The sequence below is a fragment of the Poecilia mexicana genome, unplaced genomic scaffold, assembly GCF_051168715.1.
Source record: "Poecilia mexicana isolate PSO_F unplaced genomic scaffold, ASM5116871v1 scaffold_14, whole genome shotgun sequence".
NCBI classification, from domain to species: Eukaryota; Metazoa; Chordata; class Actinopteri; order Cyprinodontiformes; family Poeciliidae; genus Poecilia; species Poecilia mexicana.
The window spans coordinates 2,989,035-3,012,715 of record NW_028263383.1 but is presented as its reverse complement, the minus strand read 5'-3'; the positions used below and the strand labels follow the sequence as shown (position 1 = coordinate 3,012,715).

At 40.4% G+C, this 23,681-nt stretch overlaps 1 protein-coding gene across 6 annotated transcripts in view; it reads right to left on the bottom strand.

Moving 5' to 3' along the window:
• Window positions 1-23,681, bottom strand: part of sipa1 (signal-induced proliferation-associated 1) — a 51,927-nt gene that overhangs the window by 19,339 nt on the left and 8,907 nt on the right. For 2 of the 6 annotated variants that reach the window (XM_014983572.2, XM_088012590.1), the window contains 6 exons: window positions 7,858-9,438; window positions 5,010-5,134; window positions 4,742-4,930; window positions 3,360-3,534; window positions 2,969-3,072; window positions 785-942 (listed from right to left, as the gene is read on the bottom strand). In XM_014983572.2, coding sequence (XP_014839058.2) covers window positions 785-942; window positions 2,969-3,072; window positions 3,360-3,534; window positions 4,742-4,930; window positions 5,010-5,134; window positions 7,858-8,971 — 1,865 coding nt within the window. In that variant the 5' untranslated portion in view covers window positions 8,972-9,438. Of the gene's footprint in view, window positions 1-784; window positions 943-2,968; window positions 3,073-3,359; window positions 3,535-4,741; window positions 4,931-5,009; window positions 5,135-7,857; window positions 9,439-11,000; window positions 13,279-14,412; window positions 19,307-22,955; window positions 23,439-23,681 lie in introns of those variants that run through there. The other 4 variants (XM_014983573.2, XM_088012592.1, XM_088012591.1 and 1 more) reach the window with 4 other exon arrangements.

Below are 23,681 nucleotides of genomic sequence, written 5' to 3'. Positions count from 1 at the left end.
CATTTTGGCACAAGACTGGTTTCATGTTGATAAAGACTCTCTCTTACCATGTTGAGCCAGCCAATATTAGCTGATGCCTGTTTTCCATAATGTCACACAAGGAAACGTTGAAGAAAGTAGTAAAGATGCTAAAAATATCTTTCATTCTTTAGGCAATGAAGAAATAGAGTTCATTTTGGATAATCTACTGAAACTGAAGCACAACATGTAGCCAGTTCATTCTCCCAGTCTTTAAAAAAAGTTAATCTATAATTATTTTATCCCAGTTGAAGTGTAAAAAGTAAGGATGCACCATGTGTGAGCGTTAAGATGTCTAAAGGCCCATGTTAGTGATTTTTTAATAAATTGTATCAATCCGATAAGGAAAAATGGACCAATATTTACAGCCAGTAATTGCTGCCGCTTATGTTTCAAGAGTTTTGGTCATGTGAAAGTGATGCATCGAAGGATTATGGGGCTTTAATCTGAGGTACTGAATGGCAGCAATGTAGTCTGGTTTTTCTTTTAAGTCCTTAAAAGGGTAAGTAAATCAATAAGACAAATAAAATTGGTAAATATCGGTTATCAGTCAAAACAGCGACAATATCGGATATTGCATATCATCTGCCTAACATTTCTATATCAGTGAATCCTTCATTAAAAGTATTAAAACAGCGTATTCTGCCATTACTCTGCAATAAACTGGTTGTTGACATGTAATCGTTCCACAGAGTTGGATAACAGAAAGCCTCTTTTGTTAGATATCAGAAAATGACGGCAGGACCAGAACAGCAGGAAGAATCACCTGTAGTAGGCGTGGTCGGTGCCAGGCTCGTGAACCTGAACGATGATGAAGACATGCTGGAAATGTGAACGGATGGACTTCGGAGTGAAGGGCAGAGCGCCTGGCTCCTGGAACACGATGGTCACGATGTCGTTTCCGATGTGTCGCTTCCTCAGCAGCTGATGAGGCAAAAACCAGGACACAAAGAGTTAAACAAGGTCACCACACATCACTGGACAATCCTACTTTATTTTCCCAATCAAGCATGTTGACATGATGATGTTTGCTTGGTACAACAACCTGCTGGGTTCCTTTCTCAAACTGAACAACACATCGTTAAGGGGATTTCTCCTTTTAGCTTATTACTGCGGCACGGAGTCTCCTTAGCTGACTTATGCAACTTAGGCTGGGATGCAGTTCTCACAGTCTTCACAGATTTTGACTTTAAGTCCACATTGAGACTGATTTCAGCAATACAGTGAAAGACTGTAGATGTTTTAATTGTGTTTTACTTCAATTTTTATAGATTTAAAACATAAAACAAATGCTAGGTCCTTTTTCTGACCTAAAAAAAAAAAAAGAAAAAAAAAGAATATATATATATATATACATACATACATATATATATATATATATATATATATATATATATATATATATATATATATATATACTGCTCAAAAAAATAAGGGGAACACTCAAATAACACATCCTAGATCTGAATGAATGAAATATTCTCATTGAATACTTTGTTCTGTACAAAGTTGAATGTGCTGACAACAAAATCACACAAAAATCATCAATGGAAATCAAATTTATTAACCAATGGAGGCCTGGATTTGGAGCCACACACAAAATTAAAGTGAAATGTTCCCTTTATTTTTTTGAGCAGTATATATATATATATATATATATATATATATATATATATATATATATATATATATATATATATATATATATATATATATATATATATAAAGTATATATATATTTTTTTTCTTTCTTTTTTCTCTCTCTCTCTCTGACTCTCTTTTTGCTTCCCTATTTGTAATATTATTCAGACAGCCTTAATCCAGTTTACGGGTTATTCTTTCAGCTGAGGAAGTGAATTTGTACTAATTTTGTACTTATACCTCATAATTCACACACAGTTGGCACAAGACGTTAATACTTTTGTACGTCTGTTTTAATGATTGATTAAATTAAAAGTTATCTTATCAAAAAGACATAATAAAATAAGAGACTTAAAAGAAAACTTCAATTTATTTCTAGATTAGGCTTACTTGCTAAAAACGGGGGATCTGATCAATATGTGTGTTTTTTTTATAATTTTGAATACAAGCCCTCAGTCTGTATGAGGATGACATTTCCAGTTCCTTTGTAAATGACAGGTTTTTAAACCACAGGCTGCACTCAGATCTGAACAGGAAGGAAGGACCGCTAAAAACGATGAAGGTGGGAGTGACGACTGGGGGAGTTTGTCATGTTTGTTTCAGTGAACAGAGGATTTTTCTGAAAGCAAGACAGTCTGAACAGAGAAGTTTAATGAAGGCTGCACAGATACTAATGCAATGTTTCAAACACAAAAAGGAGAAGCATGTGAGAGTAGTTCTGTGAAACATGAAAGACTGGCAGGAAAAAACGATGCTGCAACATGGAAAGGAGGAAGAAAAATACACGTGTGCATCTCCATAAATTACATGATTGGAAAGTTTATCTCAAAGTGAAAACTCATGTAGATTTACTACACACAGGTGGATAGATTCAAACATTTATTTCTACAAACTTTGACTATTTTGGCTTATAAAAATCCAAAATTCAGCTTCTACATGATATCTGAATATAACTCAAGATCAATTTAAAACAAAAGCTTTTTATTAGAGATGTCGGACGACTGAAAGTACCTCTACATGTTTTCCAACCGCACTTTTTTTCCCCTTCCACTTAACTTTCCACTTCCGTGGTTTTCACTCGCTGTGAAGGATGTTGTTGACTACCTGCTGCTTCATGATTATGATTATGTGATATAATCCCTTTGCCTATTATTATCCTAATTTTCTCAACAAGTGAATTTCAGGTTTTCATTCACAGCGAGACAAAATCCTCAAAATGATCAGAAACACACACGTGAATTAAACCCATCTAAATTAAATCATATATATGTCATGAAGAAGCACATTAACTCTCGGATCCTCATCTCACCTGCTGCGTGTTGTTGGCCGTGTAGGGCAGCATGGTCGACACATGAAACATGATCTCGTAGTCCTGGTAGCGTGTGTAGAGGGAATGCGTTCCGGTGGAGTCGGCTGCGTTTGCACAAAAACAGAGAAACAGACGCGGAGAGGAATCAGTCACCATCTCCAAGCTGAAAGCACAAACTGTCACGGCCCGGCTGAAATCTGAAGGGATGAAAGCTCGGAGATAATCAGCAGCGATTGCGCCGTTTCTCAGTCATTACTCAGATTACATGTGGCGAGATAGGAGTTATCTCAGGCTTTCAGTGGGACACTGATGCCCTTCGGATACCAGCACTGCGACAAAGTGAGATGCAGCTAATAGATGGAGTTGGGGGTGGGGGGGGGAAGCAGCTCACTCTTGTTATCCAGCTGAGCTCGGTATTTCTCCCAGCCCTTCAGCCGCACCCGCTCTCCGAGCAGATCAAGGAACTCCTCAAACGCCGGGCCGGAGCTCTCGTTGTTGTACATGTCCTCCTCGGAGCTCTGTCCGGCGCGGCAGTACATCACACCGACCTTCCTCTGAAAGTTCAGCTGCACAAAAACAGAGCGGTGCAAACATTTCAACATGGATTCATATTTGCTTCTGCGACATGTTAAACCTCGGTCTGGAACTTTTATGTCCGGGCAAAATAATGCTAGAAGCTTATTGATGAAATGTACATATATCTGAGCTTTAAAATGTAAGTTTTAACCCTGTGGTAATCAAAATAAAGTCCATATAACATTTGGCACCAAATTTCAGCATCTAATTTGTTTTGCATTTCATAATTTAAACAAATGAGATTCACACAAGAGGTGTATGTAAACTTCTGACCTTGAATGTAGACTGAGACATGACAAAGTTTAGACCAGGGGTGTCCAAACTTTTTTATAACATCCATGGGCAAAAATCCTCAACAAGAGTGTGAAAAAAAAAGAAATTAAATTCAAAATTAAATTCATTTAACTTTTTACCCGCTCAACAGTAAACATAGAATATTTTTAACTAAGCAAATAAAATAGATATTTTCTGCCTTATTTAAAAAAAACAAAAAAACAAGGCAGCTACATTACAAATTTATTTTGGGCTCGATTGAAGAAAACTGAAAAAGATTTAATCTATTCTCAGCGATAAAAAAATAATTTAGGTTACTCGTTTTTTGAAAACATTTATTGTATTCAGCCAAGTTTTAATAGTTAAAAGCAGATTTGGATGCTACAAAGTCTGCTTTAGTATTTAATGACCGTATTTACCATAAAATTAAAGGGAAATCTGAAAGCATTTTTATTAAATCCTTTAGGCTTCAAGGTATATGTGGTCGTTTTTGACAAGCACAACCTGAACTTTGTCAATTTACACTTATTTTTTTTCTTTTGGATAGTCTGTGACTGCATATTAGACCTTGAGTCACATAAAACCTGAGTTGGAAAATGTTACTTTTTTCCACTGTGAAACCCACAAATATTCACAACAAATGGTTTTGATAACTTAGAATGCCAACATACACTGTAAATTTCTTAAAATATGAATACTTATTGTGTTGTATCTGACATTTTGTGGGAAGATTTTAATTTGTGGATCATATTTTTGTTGTTATTGAGGGGGAGGAAAGGTCTCCATCTGCATCAACCACAAATTTTTATCATTTTTGCAGCACAAAAACGGTCCAGCTCCACAAATGGCCCTGGTTTTGATATTCGATGCTAACTTTTAAAGCTCCGCTGCAGGGTCTGGTATCCCGGATGTGACGTCACTCACCCCTTGTTCGTCCAGCTTGAGCAGCGTGTCCCGGACCTTCGGGGAGTTGGAAGCCAGGCGGAGGCAGTGCAGGTTGAGCTCAGGCATGATGAACTCCAGCAGCCGCTTGGGGGACAGGCCCCTCGGGGTTGTGTGACGGGCGGCCGACGGCACAGACTCCTCCAGGATGGAGCCTCGAAGCGTCTTCATCTGAGCAGCGGATCCAGCAAGTTACTTTTACAACCCCTTAACCAGAAGAGAGAGGTGGGAAAAAGGGAAAGTTTTTTACCTCTGTGGTGCGGAAAATGATCCTGTAATTGTACTGAGCTCCGCTGGAGCCCTCTTTCTCATCCCGGCGGAAGCTGATGGCCACAGGGCCGAGGCGGTCGTCAATCCCAAAGAAGTTCTGGTGTTCTGGAAGAAAATCAGAGAAATTTAAATATCACTTTTATTATGGACAACAAATACGAGTTGGAATGATGACCGAGGACAATATTAATAACTGAAAATTAAGCTCCTATCAGCATAAATTAGCACAAAAAAAAAAAGTTAAATATGGAAATATGGTAAGAATGTTGTAGCTTAACCCTTCCAGATCGAACGTGACGGCGACAACACAGCCAAATTTGCAGTACCGTAATTCCGCCACACGTTGCGCTATCTGAAAAATTCCAACGGTTTCTGAAAGGAGAGACGTTGCGCTTTCCTGCCAATATCAGGTTATTACGGTAATTTCACTCCCGCCATTGCAGTGTGAAATTAATCAAGAGGGGCGCTCTGCCGTGATACAGTAAACTGCGAAAAATAACTTGATAAATATTGAAAGTTCCAGTTGTTATGAATAAAATGGCAATATATATTTACTCACAGGACATTTAATGAACTTCATACAATTTGAATAAGCAAAAATATCCAGGCGTAGACTTGAAACTTACAACTCAATTAAATAACATACATTCAAAACTGCAGGCAGTAAAAAAGCACTTAACACACAAGACTTTGTTAAATGGAAAAAGGGGTAAAACTTTTTAGTTTTCACTCATTCTCATTCAGTACTTCCTCATATCATCCAAAGACACTTCTGCTCATATTGTCTTGAATATAAACTAAATATTTAAACACACAGGCTAATTTTAGCAAGACCTGAGGGAGAGTATGTGCATCATGAATGAACATGGATGATATCAAAGTACTTTATTTATGAGGCTCTCTAAGGAAGAAACAAGAATTATTCATTAAGATGAGTGTACTGTTGTGTTTATCCCAGAAATATCCTGATGCTGCTAAGTGCAAAATTATTCATACCCCTACCAGATTTAGGTTTAAAGTTGTGGTGAAAAATAGAGGAACCAACTTTATGGACAGACTAATACGTTTAGGCACGTGGACTTAATAAGGATTATTATGAAACACCAAAAGGTTTGTTGTTAAATAAAAAATATCCTACAGAAAAATGTCAAATGAATCGATCACACAATCACTCAGAAACAGGCTGAATGGCTAAACCTGAAACAAAATGTAATCACCTTAAATGTCTAATAGTTTATTCTGACTGGAAGTAATATTAACATTTTGGAGTGACCCGGCAGAGAAGCAGCGGAGGAAGCCAAACATTAGGGTGATGGTTAATAGGCCGTCCAATCTCAAGAGAGTTGAACAAAACTGCTGTATATAAATGAAAAAAGATGTTAAAAATTTCTTTGCTCCTGACACTCTGTGAGCACTGATTTTTAATCTTTTGAGACATGGATACTTCATTTTCATTCATAAATAAACTTCTTGGTTGAATGAAGATAATTTGACATCAAGTTAATTATTTTGTGCTAACTCCACCTCTTTCATCTGTTCCTCATTTTGACTAGTGATATTAAAAATTGCACAGCAAAGCCATTATTGGTACAACTAATACAATTATACTGCGTAAAGTATAGCTGGTATGTTTTGTAAAAATATTGCAGTAACTTAATCTCCCACCAAAAATAGGAAAAATCCCATATTATGAAATAATCATTATTAACTCAACCACAGGTTGTCCTGTGAGTATGGTACTGCTGCCATCATCACTTTGCAGGATAAGACTTGTGTTTTTCTAGTACATTTTCACATAGGTGGAGAAGAAGAAGAGATATTTGCCAGTTTCTCTGAACGATCTCAAAAGATCCTCCGGTAACATTTTATTTGTTCACCTCAACCCATTGCTGTGTTGATTTGGCAATAATTTGGATTCTCATGCTGAATCTTTGATTTTCTGGCAAGGTTTTTATTTAAAAGTTTCCCCGTAGCTTTAGGACTCCATGATGACAGGAACTCCAACAAGGTTCCCTGGGCCTTGGAAAGAGATGCACATCCTCCACTGCACTTAACAGCAACCTTGAGGTGTTTGGATGTATATGCTGTTTATAGGAGTAGTTATACTTATGATAAAAGGGCCAGAGGAGAGTACCTAAAAAACTTGCTAAAGTCACAGTTTAACTACTTCAACATATTTTTACCCAAGTAAAAAAAAAAAAAAAAGCCATCCAAGAAATGACTCAAGAATAAAAAAGTATTTGGTAAAAAGTTGACTTAAGTACTGAGTGACTGATCAAATTACATCATTGGACATATTAAAGTATAGAGTTAAATGGAAATGTTGGTATGTTACGGACGAAAATGACAATAATTCATCTAAGCAACAAAAAAATAATCAGGCAAAATAAATTTTTTCCAAATAAGTTTTTCTTAGTAAAACTGCAGGTGTCTTATTCTGGTGAATTTTTGGTTAAAACATGTTTTTCATTTAGTGGGTAGAGAATCCAGAAATTTAACGCAAGCAAAAGTAGAGATACTTCATACTAAAATTACTCAAGTAAAAGTAAAAAGTACAATGCGGTAAAAATATTTCTAAAAGTTAATTTAATTGAGTAAATGTTTGAATAGGACATGAAATGTGTTTTTTTAGGATGCATTTTTTGATGACAGAATAATTAATGAAATTAAAAGTAGTTTTCTTTTCACTATATTTTCCAGATTTTTTCTAAAAAACTATAATTTTTTGCAGACTTCTGCATGTTGTTCTGCTTTTACTGACTCTGAATCCTGACTCAAACCAGACAAACGTAAAGCTCCCTCCCACCACTGTGCAGCGTCTCACTCACCCTTCAGGTAGAAATATTTGCGGTAGTAATGCGCTCCCAGGTCTGCGTGCTCTATGAAGTAGTTGCTCTTCCCCTGCAGCTGGATGTTGCTCTCCCTGGGCTCCTCCAGCACAGACACGGCATCGTTGGGGGTCCGCAGGGTCGAGCAGAGCTCCGTTCTGCAAGCCGACCGCCCCAGGCCCACCTGCTCCTCGCCTCCCGTCTCGTTACGGAAGTGCGGACAGCTGAGCAGCAGCTCGTTATCGTTGCCGTCGCCTTCGTCCAGCAGTGACTGCTCCTGGTCGTCGGCGTTCCCTCCACTGCCCCCGCCTCCCTGTGCTGGTGAGGCAGGAGTGGACTGGGCCAGGGGGCGGAGCTGGGAGGCAGCCGACGCCCCTGAGGTGATATTCTTCTTGCGACCGATGCTGTCCCTGTTTGTGGCGACCTCTGTGAGGTCGAACAGGATGCTCTGAACATCGTAGTGGGCAAAGTTCCTCACCCACGCGCCGCCTCCCAGGTGGTCGTACGGGCCGGGCTGAGGAATCTGAGGGGGCGTAAGTTTGGACTTTTTACTAAGACCTTCAGGCTTGGGTGGTTTAGCGGGTTTCGGGGAGTCTCCGACAGACCTGGACAGATCTCGGAAGAACCCATCCGGCTCTGGAAGGTTGCCCTCCAGGCCTAAAAGCAGGAAAGGGTCTTTAAAGCGGAGAGCGTTTGGACTCAGGGGCCCGTGGTTCTCCCCGCTCGGCTCCTGGCCTTGAGTTTGTCTCTCCAGCGACGACAGGCTGCCGTACTCCCTGTGCAGATGCACACCTGAGTCTCCCTGAGGCCCCGTGCCCGTTTTCTCACCAGCTGCTCGGATTACTTTCCCTGACGTTTTCCCGGAGGAGTCCAAGTCTCCCAGGGTTACATCGCTGTTACTTCTTTGCATGATGTGGCCCCGCCCCACCGACCGCAGATTCAACCCCACGCGGCTCGGAGTGAGGCTGCAGTCTGCATCGGCGCCGTCGCCGGGCCTCCTGGGAGGCCACTCCACCACTCCCGCTTCCCGTTTGGGGTCAAAATTGACGGTGGCGAGGGGCGGGCGCATGTTCTGGCGGCGGAACTTGCGAATGAAGAGGTCGTCTGACTGCATGGTGCCTGAGGAATCAAACCTAATCTGACAATCTTCTCCCTGGAGCTTCCTGCTTAACTCTTCATCCAGGTGTCTGAGATGCTGGTGTGAAAATGGGATGCTGAGTATGAAAATGGAAAATCCAGCTAAGTGAAAGCAACTATTATTTTCTCATTCGCACCACTTAAGATGGACGAACTCTCTCGACCTCTGGGCTCTCATAGGGGCCTCTGTGGGACACCGCTCTTCGTCAATGAGTTCTTGAGTGGGAATGAAGAAGTCGGAAGGGAAACCGCGCTGTTGGTCGCTGGACGGGTCCATCCACGGGTGCAGATGTGCGTTTAGTTTGAGTTAAACATGCGAGGATCATCACTGGAGCCTGTCTCTATGCCCTCTGTGTCGGAGAGGTGCTGCCTTCGTCAAGCGGTCAAACATGGCATCCCCTGGTGTGCACTGCCCAGCACCTGCAGCCGTCATCCACAGACCAGCTGCGTGGAAAAATATAGAAAAAAAAATACTGTTTTAGCTTCAGACTCTTTATTATTAAGATGCAAGAGCAAAACATTTACCACTGGATTTGCAAAAGTGTTTTCACCCCTGAAACTTTTTCACCTTACGTTGCAACCACAAACTTCAACGTATCTTATTGCGAATTATTTGATCAACCAACACAAAGGAGCACATAATTAGGTGGAAAACAAAACATTTTCTGATAAATGAAAACAATCTGAAAAGTTGTGTGTGTCCCTTATTTCATCTTCCATCTTCAATCTTTGGGGTTTCTCTTTCCTAGCTTTCCCATAGATAGAGGCTGATTTTATCCCTCCTATTCTTTACAAAATAACTTAAGATCGTGGACTGGATGGAGACTGTAAACATACATTTTCAAGTCTTATTACAGATTTTCAATTTGATTTAGATCTAAACTTTGACTTGGTCGTTCTTGCCCATAATCTCTAGCTGCATGTTTGGAGTCGTTGTTCTGCTTTAATGTAAACATCTGATATCGGGTGTGAAAGTCTGAGCCATTGCTTCCTGGTTTGACTTGTGTTTAGCTCCAACTCTATCCCACTCATGATGCTGCCACCACCAAGTTCAACTATGAGGACGATGTGTTTTACAACTATATGCATAGTTAGTTATTCATCAGACCTCTTGTTTTGCATGTGGGCAATAGATTTAATCTTCATCTTTAGCTTGTGGTCAACTACAAAGTGGACTCTTTATGGCTTTGTTTAACCGATCACCTCCAGAAAGGAAAGTCAACTGATGTCAACTCTGGGGGAGCTGCAGAGTTACCAGTACTGCTTCTCAAATTAATGATCTCCCTTGAGTTTTCCTGGTATAAACTTCTGCACAGCTTTATCCTGGATCTGTCTATTATAAAAAATAAATAAACACTTTTTTTTTTGGTCTATCATATGCCAGGAAAATACACTGAAATGCGTCAAGTGACGTCAAAAAATGTGGAAAAAGTTCTCGTGGTGTGAGAACTTTTGCAAGGCATTGACTGTAGAACAAAACGCAGCACGCAAGAGATTCCAGGAAAGGCCTTATAAAAAAGATAAACAAGCACCAGATCCAAACAATACACCAGCAAGCAGCCCTGACATGTGTTTTATTGTGGCGTAATAACTCCGCTCCTCTGTTTTCTCATTATTATTCTTTCCTTTAGTCACTTTCCGCTCCAAAGTTTCCCTAAATAGTTCAAACTTAAAGCTGAGCACATGCTCACAATAGACCTTATTAAAACAGGGGAGGGGGCCCTTCCTGGCTCACTGACAGTCTGCCAGCACACGAGAAAAATAAGTGCAAGCCGCCTCGCTCCACCACATACGCTCACACAGACACACACAAACAAACACGGCTGGCATCTAACTCACCCACCAAATTCCAAAACGGCTCACACACTCATTCAGATCCACGTCGTTTTTGGCGCTTTTAATAGAGTCGTTTAAAAACCCACAAAAGTGCTACAAGTCATAAAACCGTGAGCTTCCCTTTTTTATAAGTGGAACTAAACTCCGTGGAGGTTTTAATAGCAACTTACCCTAAAAATGGACTGTGCGTTCGGTAGAGATGAGCCTGCTTCTGTCATTATTTGTCACTCGAGCGCCGTCTTTAACCAGACTTACGTCAAGCAGCTCGAGCTGAAGCCTTTCGTCGCTGTCAGTAAGGTGCAGGGCTTCTTCCTGTCTGACTTTTTCACATGCATCTTCCTCTCGCTTGCAGCCGTACAGAGCAGGTGCAGAGGTGCAGCGCAGCGACCAGCAAAAGCCTGATGCACACGCGTACCCAGCTGCGTCTCTGTCGCCTGACAGGACGGCATATCAGGGAGAAATCTTCTTAAATCACTTTGCAGCTTCTATTTGAGAACTTTTATTTGTTTTAAGAAAGACGGAGAGTCCATTTAGGGTGGTTAAGTAAACGTATGTCCTCACAAATGTACAAACTCGCACAAATAAACTCTGTGAAAAAAAATTCACAGAGTCAAGAGAGGAAGTCACAAGAAATCTTTGCTTCCCTCCATGACTACTTAAACACTGTATTCATTTCCGCACAGTCAGAGAACGCATTGGCATATGTTTTAATTTTTCAGAGAAAAGCCATTAAAGAAAGATGGAAGCTGGATGGATCCCAGTTTCTGGAGGGCAGATTGGTTTCAAAACCAAATCGAGAAATGACGAGAGCAAAGAGGGGGCCGATGTCAGAGGAAATGCACTTGTAAACGCCTTGCTTGATCTCTTCACAAGAAATGAATGACTAACAGTTACGACACAGAGATGAAGCACAAATTTCAGCGCAACTTTTGGGATGAAAAGGACAGTGTTACACAAATGAAAAGTATTTGGTGTGCATTTCTTCTCGTTCCCTTCTCCCCTGACACACCTATCTAAATAACATCTGGTGCAGCCGACTGTCTGGATTTCTCTGCACTCTGCCTCCACGGGGATCACTTATGGCGCTGCGCATTAAACTCAATACAATCCGCTTCCAGCTCTGACCAGCTTCCCTGTCTCCGCTGAAGAAAAGCATCATCACAGCATGATAATGCCACTACTGCCGCACCACGGGGACGGCTCTCTTTGAACCGAACTCTTAAAACTAGCTTCACTGCCTCGTAAAATTATTCGTCCTCCTTGAGCTTTTCCTTCATTTTGTCATGTTACAGCCACAGACTTTAGTCTACTTTAAAAGGATTTAATGACGTCACCAACACAAAATAATTGTCAGATGAGAGTAAAATAATCCAGGATTTTTCAAACTGAAAAGTGTAACACGCATTTCTATTCACCCCCTTTCACTTTGATACCCCAAAATAATATCCGGTGCAACCAACTGCGTGGGTTGAACCTATTAATTAGACTTTTCCTTTTGAGCTGCTTTTCTGTATATCCTGTATGCCCAGGATATACATTTTAAACATTCAAAACAAAGCTTTAACCATGACAGGTAAAATGAAAATGTGAATTTACTCACATCATGCGCTCTGTCATTTTCATCAATGAAACACAGAGCTGTAAAAATAAACTTTAAGCTTCAGTGTTTCTACTTATCACATCAGGGGAATAATACTTTTTTTTTTTTTTTTTTACAAAAATCAATGAATTACACGGAACAACATTTTATTTGGGACCTTTTAGCTCATCCAGGTTCCTCTCACAAAGGGATTTCCCGTATTTAGCCTTCTGACTGGCCAGCGTTCGTTCACACAGTGAAAGCTCTGTGCTGCAGCTATATGATGCCAAGGCTTCTTACATTGAAAACCCGCTCATGTTTCTCACAAGGAGCTTTCAGATGTTTCTAAATAGCACTACCAGTGCAGCAGACTCATACAGTTTCTACCAGATTGTAATGCTATGCTGCAGGATTGTCTGCGTGTTTTCACGGTGTTGGGAAAATCACCCGGGTCTAAATGTTAGAGTAAGGGTTTTTTGCAGCAGCAGCAGCAGCAGGTTTTTTTCTTTGTTGCTCAAAAATCCCAGTTTGCCTTCATGTTATTCCAGCACAAAAACAGAAAGTCCAGCGTTGACCAGAAACTACCTACAACAACAGCGCCTGCACTAAAACTTGGATACCGTCGGCCTCCAACACTCGTGAACCGCGGTTTGTCTGAAGCGACGCTTCTTTGTGGTTTCTGCTGCGCCACGGATTCAAAATGACCAATCAGGTTCAGAGCTGATGACGTCAGAGTCAGTGACCTCAGCCTGATTTAGCTGGAATCATTACGAACGGCACGGACAATAGGGAAAGACAATGAAGGTCAAAAATAGATTATAATCTTGTATTTTAGTGACAGAGAAGTTTCTTTGGTGACAAGTCTGAAGCAGCAGACTGCTTCAGACTTGAAGCAGTCTGCTGCTTCAAGTCTATAATTCTGTAAAGTTGTTGAATACGTTTATGGCTTCAGTAAGTCGCTGATTCAAACCTTTTTTAATTTGCTTGTGTTGACGGATTGGCCGTAAAGCCTCTCTTCAATTTGCCTCCTGGATTTTTGCCAGACGAAGAGATAAAAATATGGGGTTCAAAATCCTTTCAACATTGTTTTTGCCAAATTTCTCTTATGTTTCAACACAAAAATATATTTAAGTCCTGTTTTTACTAAATAAAACTAGATTTTTTTAAGGGGGCAAGGTTAAGACAAAATATCTGGGCGAGAGTTAAAATCCAGAGAGTGAAACAGATGTTTTCACATATTACTCTATCCAGATAATTAAGTTTTATCTTCCTTGTTCTTGTTTTTGGATATATCTAGATTCCTTATGGTCTACTTTTATATCCCAGTTTTAAAATTATTTTTTTTGTTTTTTTTTTCTAGTTAATACTCACATATTTGAATCTGTAAAGTTCAATTCAGCATGTGTAGCATTAGATTTAAATAACTGTGGAACCTGGAGAAGACCATATTGTTTACAGACAATCTTCACTTTGTTTTAACCACGCATGCGTTTCTCAGAAACCCAAACGAAACTGAACTGTGTGGTGTAGAGTAGCGATTCTCAGGCCTTGTCCTGGATGTTTTAGATGCGTCTCTACTCCAAAAAGCAAATTAAATGACTGGATTGCTTCCTCGGTTCAGTCATTAATCTAAAATTTAGTGTTGAAGAGGCAAAACATCAGGGATCAAAGCTGAAACAGAAACAGCTGTAGAGAAAGTGCCTCGTTAATCAACAAACGACAAATCTTTGGAAAAATAAACTCCTTAAGTACATGAAATAAATATGAAAAATTTGGTAAAACCTTTGATTTTATAAACACACCTCACCATTGCTTGTAGACTTAGAATTAAGAAGTCAAATTGCTTTAGAAATCATCAGATAGATCTGCTAGATTAGTTTAGTTCCTGAAACTAATCTAAAAAGTAACTTCATAAGAGAAACCTGGCTGCTGTGATATGAGATAATTTGGAATTAAATAATAATAAATTACTTCCCATATATTTAACAAGCAAATCTGCTCACCTTCAGTAAGATGTGAGGCCTTCGATCAGATCCTCATTGATCTCGAGCAGCGTTTGACACAAAAATAACTCTTTAACTAACCAGAACTTGTCACTGAACAAGTACTGTGCCAGCTGTAGAGAAGTTTGAGATATACCTGATCCAGAAGTACAAAGAGGAAGTGAAAGGTTTTGTCACTGCCCCCTTAGGTTTCTGCTCATCTTTAATAGCAGCCCTTACTGGGTAATTTAGCTGAATTTCCCAGCTGCATGTACCAGAGTATCTTCTGAAATGACACAGAAATGTCCTGAATTGCTTCCTCTGATACAATTTTTTTTTTTTTTAGCTCAGCTTTGTCTTTCAGCTACACCCCCCTGAAAAAAACACAGAGAAAAAAATTTGCTACTAACCCAAATCGTGCTATTCCACGTTGTTTTTTGTTTTGTTTTTAAAGATAAAAGTGGAAATATAACCAGAAGTGTGATATTTTTAAGTGTAGATGTTCCTTTCTGATAATGAGGTACGATAAACACGAGAAGCGTTAAAGAACGCGTTCGAACGCAACCTGTTCTGATCACATCTTTAAATGCATTTATAATGTGTTTGCACCAACTAGACCTGATCTGACTCTTAGCCGCCGCCTTCTCTAAAATTCATCATCAAGTGCACAAAAAAGACGAAACCAGCCTCTTCGCATCACTCTGGGTTTAAAAGAAAGAAAAAAAAAACCTGGCTTCTCAAAAACACGACGTAATATGTGAAATTCTTCACTCTTGCGAACAGATCTGATCGGTCACTCCTGACGCTTGTGTGCTGAACTAAAAAGAAGCCTGTGCACAATCTGCAGATATCTACTTCCTCTGAATACAGCTGCAGGCTACAAGTACACATGGCTGACATCATCATTGTGGCAGAGTTGAGTCAGTTTCTAATAAAAGTACACGCTGCTGAAACTGTGACCCACTGTCCACGCAGAGCGATGCCAGTGAGAAACACAATCGATCGCTCTTTCGATTTGCACAAAGACGCAAATTCTTCCTTGCTGCGATCAGCGCGCACGCATGTACTCTCCTCTCTTGAAGATACAGTCAATCTATTTAGACAAAATATGCAAGTGTCCTCCTCATCCTCCTGCATTTCTCCCTCTACCACATTAATTCGATCTGTTCATTATCTTCACCTGCTGAATACGTTTCAGGGTTGTCTGGGTTAATTAGTAGGCGAGAATCTGAGCCCACCTTGGACGGGCCAAAGTTCATCACATGGCGATCTGAAACGCGGACACCAACTCTCTGCACGCATCAAGAGAATCAATGAGTCTCCGATTAACTTGTGGGAACCAAAGTACCGAAAGGGAACATGCAAAAAAAAAAAAACCTATGTGGGATTTGAACCCACAACTTTCTTCTTGAGAAGCAGCAGCACAAAACCTTGCCCTGCCATGACTGTGACATATGTGCAACATATAACGCTGGTGCACAATTTTTTTAATCTTTAAGTTTACTTTGTCCGTCTAAGGATCTTTGGCAAGGCCAGTTGTTGTAATTTACCCAGGAATTTGCATCGCTGCATTTCTCGGCAGATTGGAAATGTTTTGCTGAAAATGTCATGATTTGTAAAAGGGCTTTTTCCCTTTTCCCTTTACTTTATTCTTCTCTTTCTCCATCATAAAACATTTCAAACGTTTAGCTTTATAACCTCATATTATGTTAAGCACTTGCTCTTATTCTCTACGATGGATGTTTGTTTTTCCACTAAGGAGATATTATCCTCCACAAGATGTATCCAGTAGCAGGTTATGGATTTAAGACTGTAAAAATTGATCTTGTGCATTTCTGCCTGCTGTGGGTTTTTGTATATTTAGATCTCTCTTCTGGGCTGGGTGGGATCGCTTTTCGTGTTTGCCCATTTTGGTTTTTTTTTTTTTTAAAAACAACAACTTTGTAATCATATTTTAGTTATACAACTGTACCTCACGGCACCATATTTATCTTTAACCACAAATGCTCTCAGTTTTGTGGAAGCTGCTAATTCTTATTAATTAACAGCAACACAGTTATTCGCTGGTTTCTTTTTGCCATGCAGTTCATGATGTCCAGGATTTTTCCTGAAGACGTTGAATAGCTAGAATATGTAGAGAGAGGCTGCTGCTAGCTGTCCTGTGTAGCTCAGATCATGCTAACAGGGCTGGGCTCTGTCCCTGGGAAACTTAATAATGAATGAACAAAGGCAGCGGCTTTAAATCCTGCAACTCAGAATGAAAACTCAGAAGACAGATAGGATCTAAATGTTGTTTTCCAATGTTTGAGGCCCATAAGGAAGAATGATTTCTGCTCAGATCTGAGCATTATAATAAAGACCCATCCATTCACTCCACTCAGGGTAGCTTGGTATCAAAATTAGATGAGATTATTCCTTATTTATGAGTGTAAAATAATTAAAAAGTACATAAATAAAGCATAAAAGTATTGGCACTGAGTATGTGAATAGCATAAGGCCCAAAAGTCAAAAGGCGGGTTAACATAATCTGTTTTCTCTCAGAGAAACTAAGATTTTGATTAGAGTTTTAAAAAAATCTTGTTTTCTTTGATAGAAATATGTTTGTATTAAATTAAACTGTGATTAAACTGGAGTGATTCCTTGCTTGTTGGATCAGACTTGCAAATGATTGCATGTTAGTTTGAGTTGGATAATTTTGAATGATTTTGAAGAGAGTATAAATTATGTAACGTCTGATACGATGATAGCGGTCTGTCTCCAGCAGTCAGTGGATGTTTCATTGTGAGATGACTATGAAATATTTAAAGTGAAACACATTTGTTAAACCTTGGAAACTGATTCACACAAACTGAACTTTTTTTCTCATTTTGTAAGATTACCACCAAAAATTCAGTGTATTAAATTGATATTTTGTGTGAGAGACCAACACAAAGTCACACATATAGGTCAAGCCTGTTTTTATGACAATGTAAAAAATCTGAAAAGTGTGGCTCTCTTTTTTTCTGCTTCAGTGCAACCAATTAATCATCCAATTAGTAGATGCAGTTCACCTGTGTACTTTAATCTCAGGATAAATCTATCTGATCTGTGAAGGTTTCAGAGCATCAGTGAACAAATGGCAAAAACCTGAATTTCTGTTGAGATTTAGATCCAATAATAGAGTCTGGAGACTGAATGCAGCAAAATGTGACTCTCCAAGGTAAAGTCTGGGGGGGTTGAATACAGGTGCACACTTCATTAGCCTATCACCGTCAACTATTTGATGTTTCTGCTCTTCACAGGACAAAATGTGGAAAAGTTCAAAGGATATAAATACTTTTGGTGCCATTTCCGAAAATGGAATCCATTTTTACACACATCTGGATCTTATTTATTGGATTGTGCCTCTTTCCCTTCCACCCTGCCTTTGTTCTTCTTGCTCCTGATTCATGTTGAAGGCCACTGCTGACCACTGCTAACTGATGACAGCAAGAACCGCTTCCACATTAAGCCTGGGACAAGGTTAACAAGGCTCTGGTGTAAAACGGACACGGGTGGATGTCACAGGAGAACAGAGTCAAACATGCGCCGTTTTGGGGAAGTCATGGCCGCTTGACTTCATCTGCCTGCTCATGCAAGTCTGCGTCCTGTGAAACAGGAAGAGATGAGTGACTTTTGAACCCTCAAAGGATGGATGTCGTCATCCTCTCTGCACAACACTTCCACACCTTCAGGAGTCAGACGCTGGAGTGTGAATGAGCAGATTGTCTTGCATTCAGTCTCGCTACCATTTTATATAATCAAATTTAATCTTCATGGAAACATTTGGTTCGTTGAAAGGTAAAAAAAAAAAAAAATCAATGGGTTATTGGGAAAACGGTAAAGCTTTACTAATTTGCGTCACCTCTTTGCAGCCAATAGATGTGAAAAGTTTTGCTTTTTCCAACTAATAACAGTTTAGTTATGTCACACCGGGTTGGAGCGATTGTTCTGACCTCATGCTGAGTTGGGAAACATCACTTTCCTGCACATACAACATTTAGTAAGTGTAACATCAACATGTGGTAACATCGCCGTAACTTCTGCTTTAATTCTAACGTAAAACAAAAAAAAAAAAAAGTAACCTGAAGAGGCCAGTGGCATCTTGTGTCACCGTCTATCATTATAGTTAAAAGCTGCCTTAACCACAAGGTCTAAATCAACTCCTAACGATTGATTTTTGGGAAATTTAATGCCGAGCTCAGTTATTGATCGCACACAACCCTGCAACATCTGGGATCAGGTTGCGTTCCTGCTCTGCCTCTGAGTGTGCGACACTAAACTGCAGCAGATGAAATGCTTTTAGGGGAGTAAATGTGTATTAATGTGGCTGGATGTGATTCAGAAAATGAGTTCACTCTAATGCCCAACATTTTCTCACGGCATCTTCCATCTTCTCTGCTGAAACACTCCTCTGCTCTCCCCTCCCCTCCCACCACCACCACACTGCGGACAGCTAACTGGGCCAAATCCAGAGGCTCCTAAGTGCTGCACTCTCTCCTTTTTTGTCAAGTGATTTATCTCTCTCTTTTTAATTCAAGCTGTTTTGCAAAATGTCAGTTTGAGCTATTGATCCCTGCAGACACGTAATCCCTGGCAAATAATGCTCAACTGCCTGACAAGGAGATAACTGTTGAAGTGATGAACACCATGGCAGACTTTGGAGAATCTCAGAGAAATCTGTGGTGTGTTTGCTCTTGTTAGCGATAATCCTTCACGCAACAAATATTTGTCAAAGAAGGGCCTGTAATATGCGTAGCTGCTGGTAGAACATGTGGGCTGGTTTGTGGCGGCTGCTGCAGGAGAACGTTGTACCTGAATAGCTTGTAAGGCTATCCCGTCCTTGTATGTCCAAATAAAAGCGGAGTCCGCATTCTTGGAACAAAGTCAAGCTTCTTCCCTGTGCATGTTGGACTCCGTCGGGGCTGCTCCTATGTCATTAATCTTGTTTATGGTGTTCATGGATAGGATCTCAGTCATAGGTAGAAGGGTCAGTAACCTCAGGGTCTCAGCTTTTAGGAGACGGTGGGGTTCTGCTGGAAACTCCAGGCGATAACTGAAAGTGTTGGAGAGGTTCTTAGATGAGTGTAAAGAGGCTGAGATAAAAGTCAAATCTTCTAAATCTGAGGTCCTGGTTCTTAAACGGGAAAAAGACGGATTGCTCGCTCCGGGTCAGGGGGTCGGTTCCTGCTTCAAGTGGAGAAGTTCAAGTACCTTGGAGACTTGTTCAAAAGTGATAGTGTGTTAGAGAGGAAGATGGACAGATAGATCAGGCTTTGTCTGTTGCTGCAACCGAAGAAAGAAGAGTGCCTTGATTTACTTCCGATCCTAACCCGTTTATGAGATGTGGATTATGATTTAAAGAACAAAATCCATTGAACACGCTGGTGAAATGAGCTTCCTTCACAGAAGACACAATCTTCTGATCTCACCGCCGAACTAATACCACGTTTTAGTTTGGTCTAAATTAGAGAAGTACATGACAATGATTCTTAATTGTCATTGCATTCTCATTGTTTTCAATAAGAAACAACATGACAGATTACAACATTTCAGGAGCCATGCATTCAAACTCTTCCTGGTTGGACTAGCCATCTCTGCATTGACCTAATATAGAGATTAGCAACTGAGATGCTGAGGTGCAGAAGGAATGGTAGGGAGATGGAGGATGATTCAAAAAGGACAGGAATTGTTACAACGTTCAAAACTAACTATAATAAATGATAAATTATAACAATCAGGTTGTTTTTGTCTCAGGTTTTCCTTCCATAACAACTGATCACTTGATGGATTACGATGAAAGCTCAATGCTCTACACACAAACTACTTCATGTGGTCAAGTATTTGCTGAATTAATCAGAAAATAGGTCAGGCTGAACGCCTGTTGGAGCCACTCCAAGCAGTTTGTATGCAGAGATGACGAAATCTTCAATAATCCAGCTAAATCATGAATTCAGGTAAAATCATTAAGCCACTGCACTACTACTACTCAAATACTGCAAAACCTGGGAGGAAGTATCATTACGTTTGGTACACAAAGCAGTTGTGTTGCTAATACCAGAGAATTTTTCAGTATCAGAAGTATAGAAAGGTTACCCTGGAACGTTATTTAATTAAAGCTGCCTTTTACATGCCATATATACCAAGGCAGATACACAATGGTGCTATTGTCTACTAGGGGCATTCAGATTCTGCTTCTTCTCCACATCAAATATAATAACCTCAGGTAGTTTAGGTACCTGATCTTCCACTTTGGGCTATTTGGAGGTTCTGAAGGATTGTACCTAAGAAAGGAGACTCTGGACTTTCTGGAGGGACTATATTACCCTTCAGGCCTTTGGATCTTCCTTAAGATTTCCCCCAGACTGAAAATGAGGCTGTTTTTAGCGATGTCTGGGTTTCCCACCATGAATCTGTTATCTTCACCTGTTAGCCATGTTTGGATAGATGAATCAAAACTGATTGAATTACTTCCACAGAAAGATTTACAGAAGCTCGATAATGAGGCATTAATTTGAAACAGGCGCGTTAAAGTGGGGAACGTCTAAAACATGGAGACTATTCTATTCCCCTAATTAAAAATGTAGCAGCTTATTATTCCCCTCAAATAAAACAATTTCCAAAGAATTTTGTTTCTCTTTAAGCGTGTTATTACTGGTGTTGTTTCAGAGAAGGGTGTTAATGTCCTAAAAAAGCAGTCTGCTGTGATTGTTATATGTTGAGGTCCCGACTTCTGTTTGGCTCCTAAGTATAACCTGACATTAAGACTTCTGACTAATACATTATTCATACGGCTGGACGAAAGAGGGCGAGGGTTACTGTCAGATTAATAATTCATGAGCTGGATGGAGCTGATTTGTTATGATTTATATCTAAGTCTGCAGTGGACGTCTCAGAGGATCTCGTGTGTTACAGTAAAACCTGTCTTTGTAAAGGTCACTGGCCGTGTGACGTTGGTCTGCGTCTGGTGCAGCTTCACTTCTTCTTTTGTCTGCCTTTTCGGAAAGAAACAGTTAAGCTACAGAATAGTCAGGGCAACTTATACTGTCACATATTGAAGGATAAACCATATGAAATAACAGCAACAATCCTCAGTGTGTTTTATCAGGATTTTACATGCACAGAACAGTGCACAGCTGAGAAATACAAGGAAAGTTAACATCTGAATCTTAGGCAAATTAGACCAAAACTTAACCTTTCGACCTCTATGCAAAACAGAAAACTAAACTGTGCATAACCCTGAACACACCATCCTGACAGTGAAGCCTCAGTAGTTGCAACATTGTGTTTTGGGGATGCCAATTCTGTCAGAAGCTGCAAAAGAAACTGGACATCAACGTGCTGGACTGGCCTAGTCAAAGTCTAGACCTAAATTCGATTGAAAATCTGTTCATGCTGCACCTAATCTGTCCTACATTAAATTGTTTTGCATCAGAGAATGAGCAAATATTTCAGTCTGAGTGGAAAGTTTAGAAAGCTTGCAGGGAATAGCATTGTATTTATTAAAATGCAACTTCCTCTTCAAACAATTAGTGGTTATTTCTGAGCTACTCCTGACCTACCGTGTGTGCCGCTCAGAAGGCACCAAACTCGAGCTATTGTCTGACATGTTACTTGCTGCAACTTCCTGTGCATCTGAAAATACACCTTGTGGGTAGATCATGAGCGCGGCTGAGCAGGCGGAGAGATTTAGGGCTGGAGCGCAGCTGAAAAGTGTTTTTGTGTGCGTTTGGTGGCTCGTCTGAGCCTCGTATCTGTGTCTCACTGTCCCCACAGAGACAGGAAGAGCAGCTGTCCTGCTGCGGCCACTCTCTGCACGCATGTGTGTGTTGGCGGGCGTTTGTGACCCTCGAGCTTCATGACTGCGGCTATTATGTTGCGCTCAACGCCTCACTGTTGCTCCACCATCATCTGTGCGAACCCAACAGAGATTGCTCAATATTGCCTAAACAGCACACTAAAGCGTTTTGAATCCACCTTGTCTGCTTTCAGAGGAAGAGAGGCTGACCTCCTCCGCTTCCTCAAAGTCTCTGTCGAGCGCTGAAATGCAGCCGAGCGTACGCGGGACAGCTGCACGGCCAGCACATCTCCATTTGTCGCTTGTGTTCTTTGTTTACCAGCGAGCCGAACTAAAAACTGTCGTTGCTTCCTTTAAATGAGTGTTGATTATGAGTAAAGGTATCAGCTAAGAGGGGTCGCTCCGTAATGGCTGCCATTTGACTTACAAGCTACATTGGTTCCATCCATGTCCATTATAAGCTCAGTGGGCTCAAATGGCTCTCATTATTTGGAGAAACAGATTGATGTGTCCTGCTGGCTTTGGTGGCACGGGCATCACTCTAGGTTATTCCTTCTGCTTGTACAGCGAGGAGAGGAAATAACAGCTTTTCTTCTAACTTTACAACTTTAAATGTTTTACATAAGGACTTATTATTGGGTGTTCTCGCTATGGAGGTTTAAAAAAAAATCTTAGAGAAACCATCAGAAATCAAACAAGCTTGGAAAAAATCTGCAGAACTAGCAAAACGAATAAAAAAGTTACTCACCTGAATCTGAGGAAAAATCCCAAATCTAGACTGTTTATGTGAGTTAATGTGACAAATACATGCTGCTGCAGCTCACTTCTCCTAGCCTTGTGCCAATTGTATCAACATTACTGCACCTTTTGACCTAGATTAAAAAAAAAAAGCACCGATCTGTTAACCGGTGACGCAGATGACGGCTGACTTTTTGCAGCTTTGCTGTGATGGAACATGTGCATACAAGGAACATGTTCTGCACATCTGTGGTTTTCGCGTTTGTGTCAGTCTGAGGTGTCTGCACACGAATAGAAAAAGAAGGAAGCAATTGTACCTGCATGCACAGCTCAAACCTGTCTGTACGTTTAGTTCACTTATTAGTTCTGTGTTAGTGAAAATGACTGAGAAAAAAGGGGAAGTGAGACAGAGCTGAAATTCAGAAGCAAAAACAAGAAACCGAAACAGTCCCTCTTCCCCCTGTATGTCACCACGCTTACATCTCTGCTGTCAGTGTGCAGAGTGCGGTCACCGCTCGGCCTTCGTAACAGGACATCAGGAAAAACGCGTACTGTCTGAAACAGCTCTCACTTCTTTATTAGAAGCGCCTTTTTACGTGCAAATGAAACAGTTTGAGAGAGCAACTTCCTCCTCCACGCTTGTGAGAGAACAAAAGGGGCCGTTCGACGTGAAACAAACACAGTGACGATCGTTCATATTTTGCACGTCGCTCCCAGAATAGCAGGCTCTGCGCGA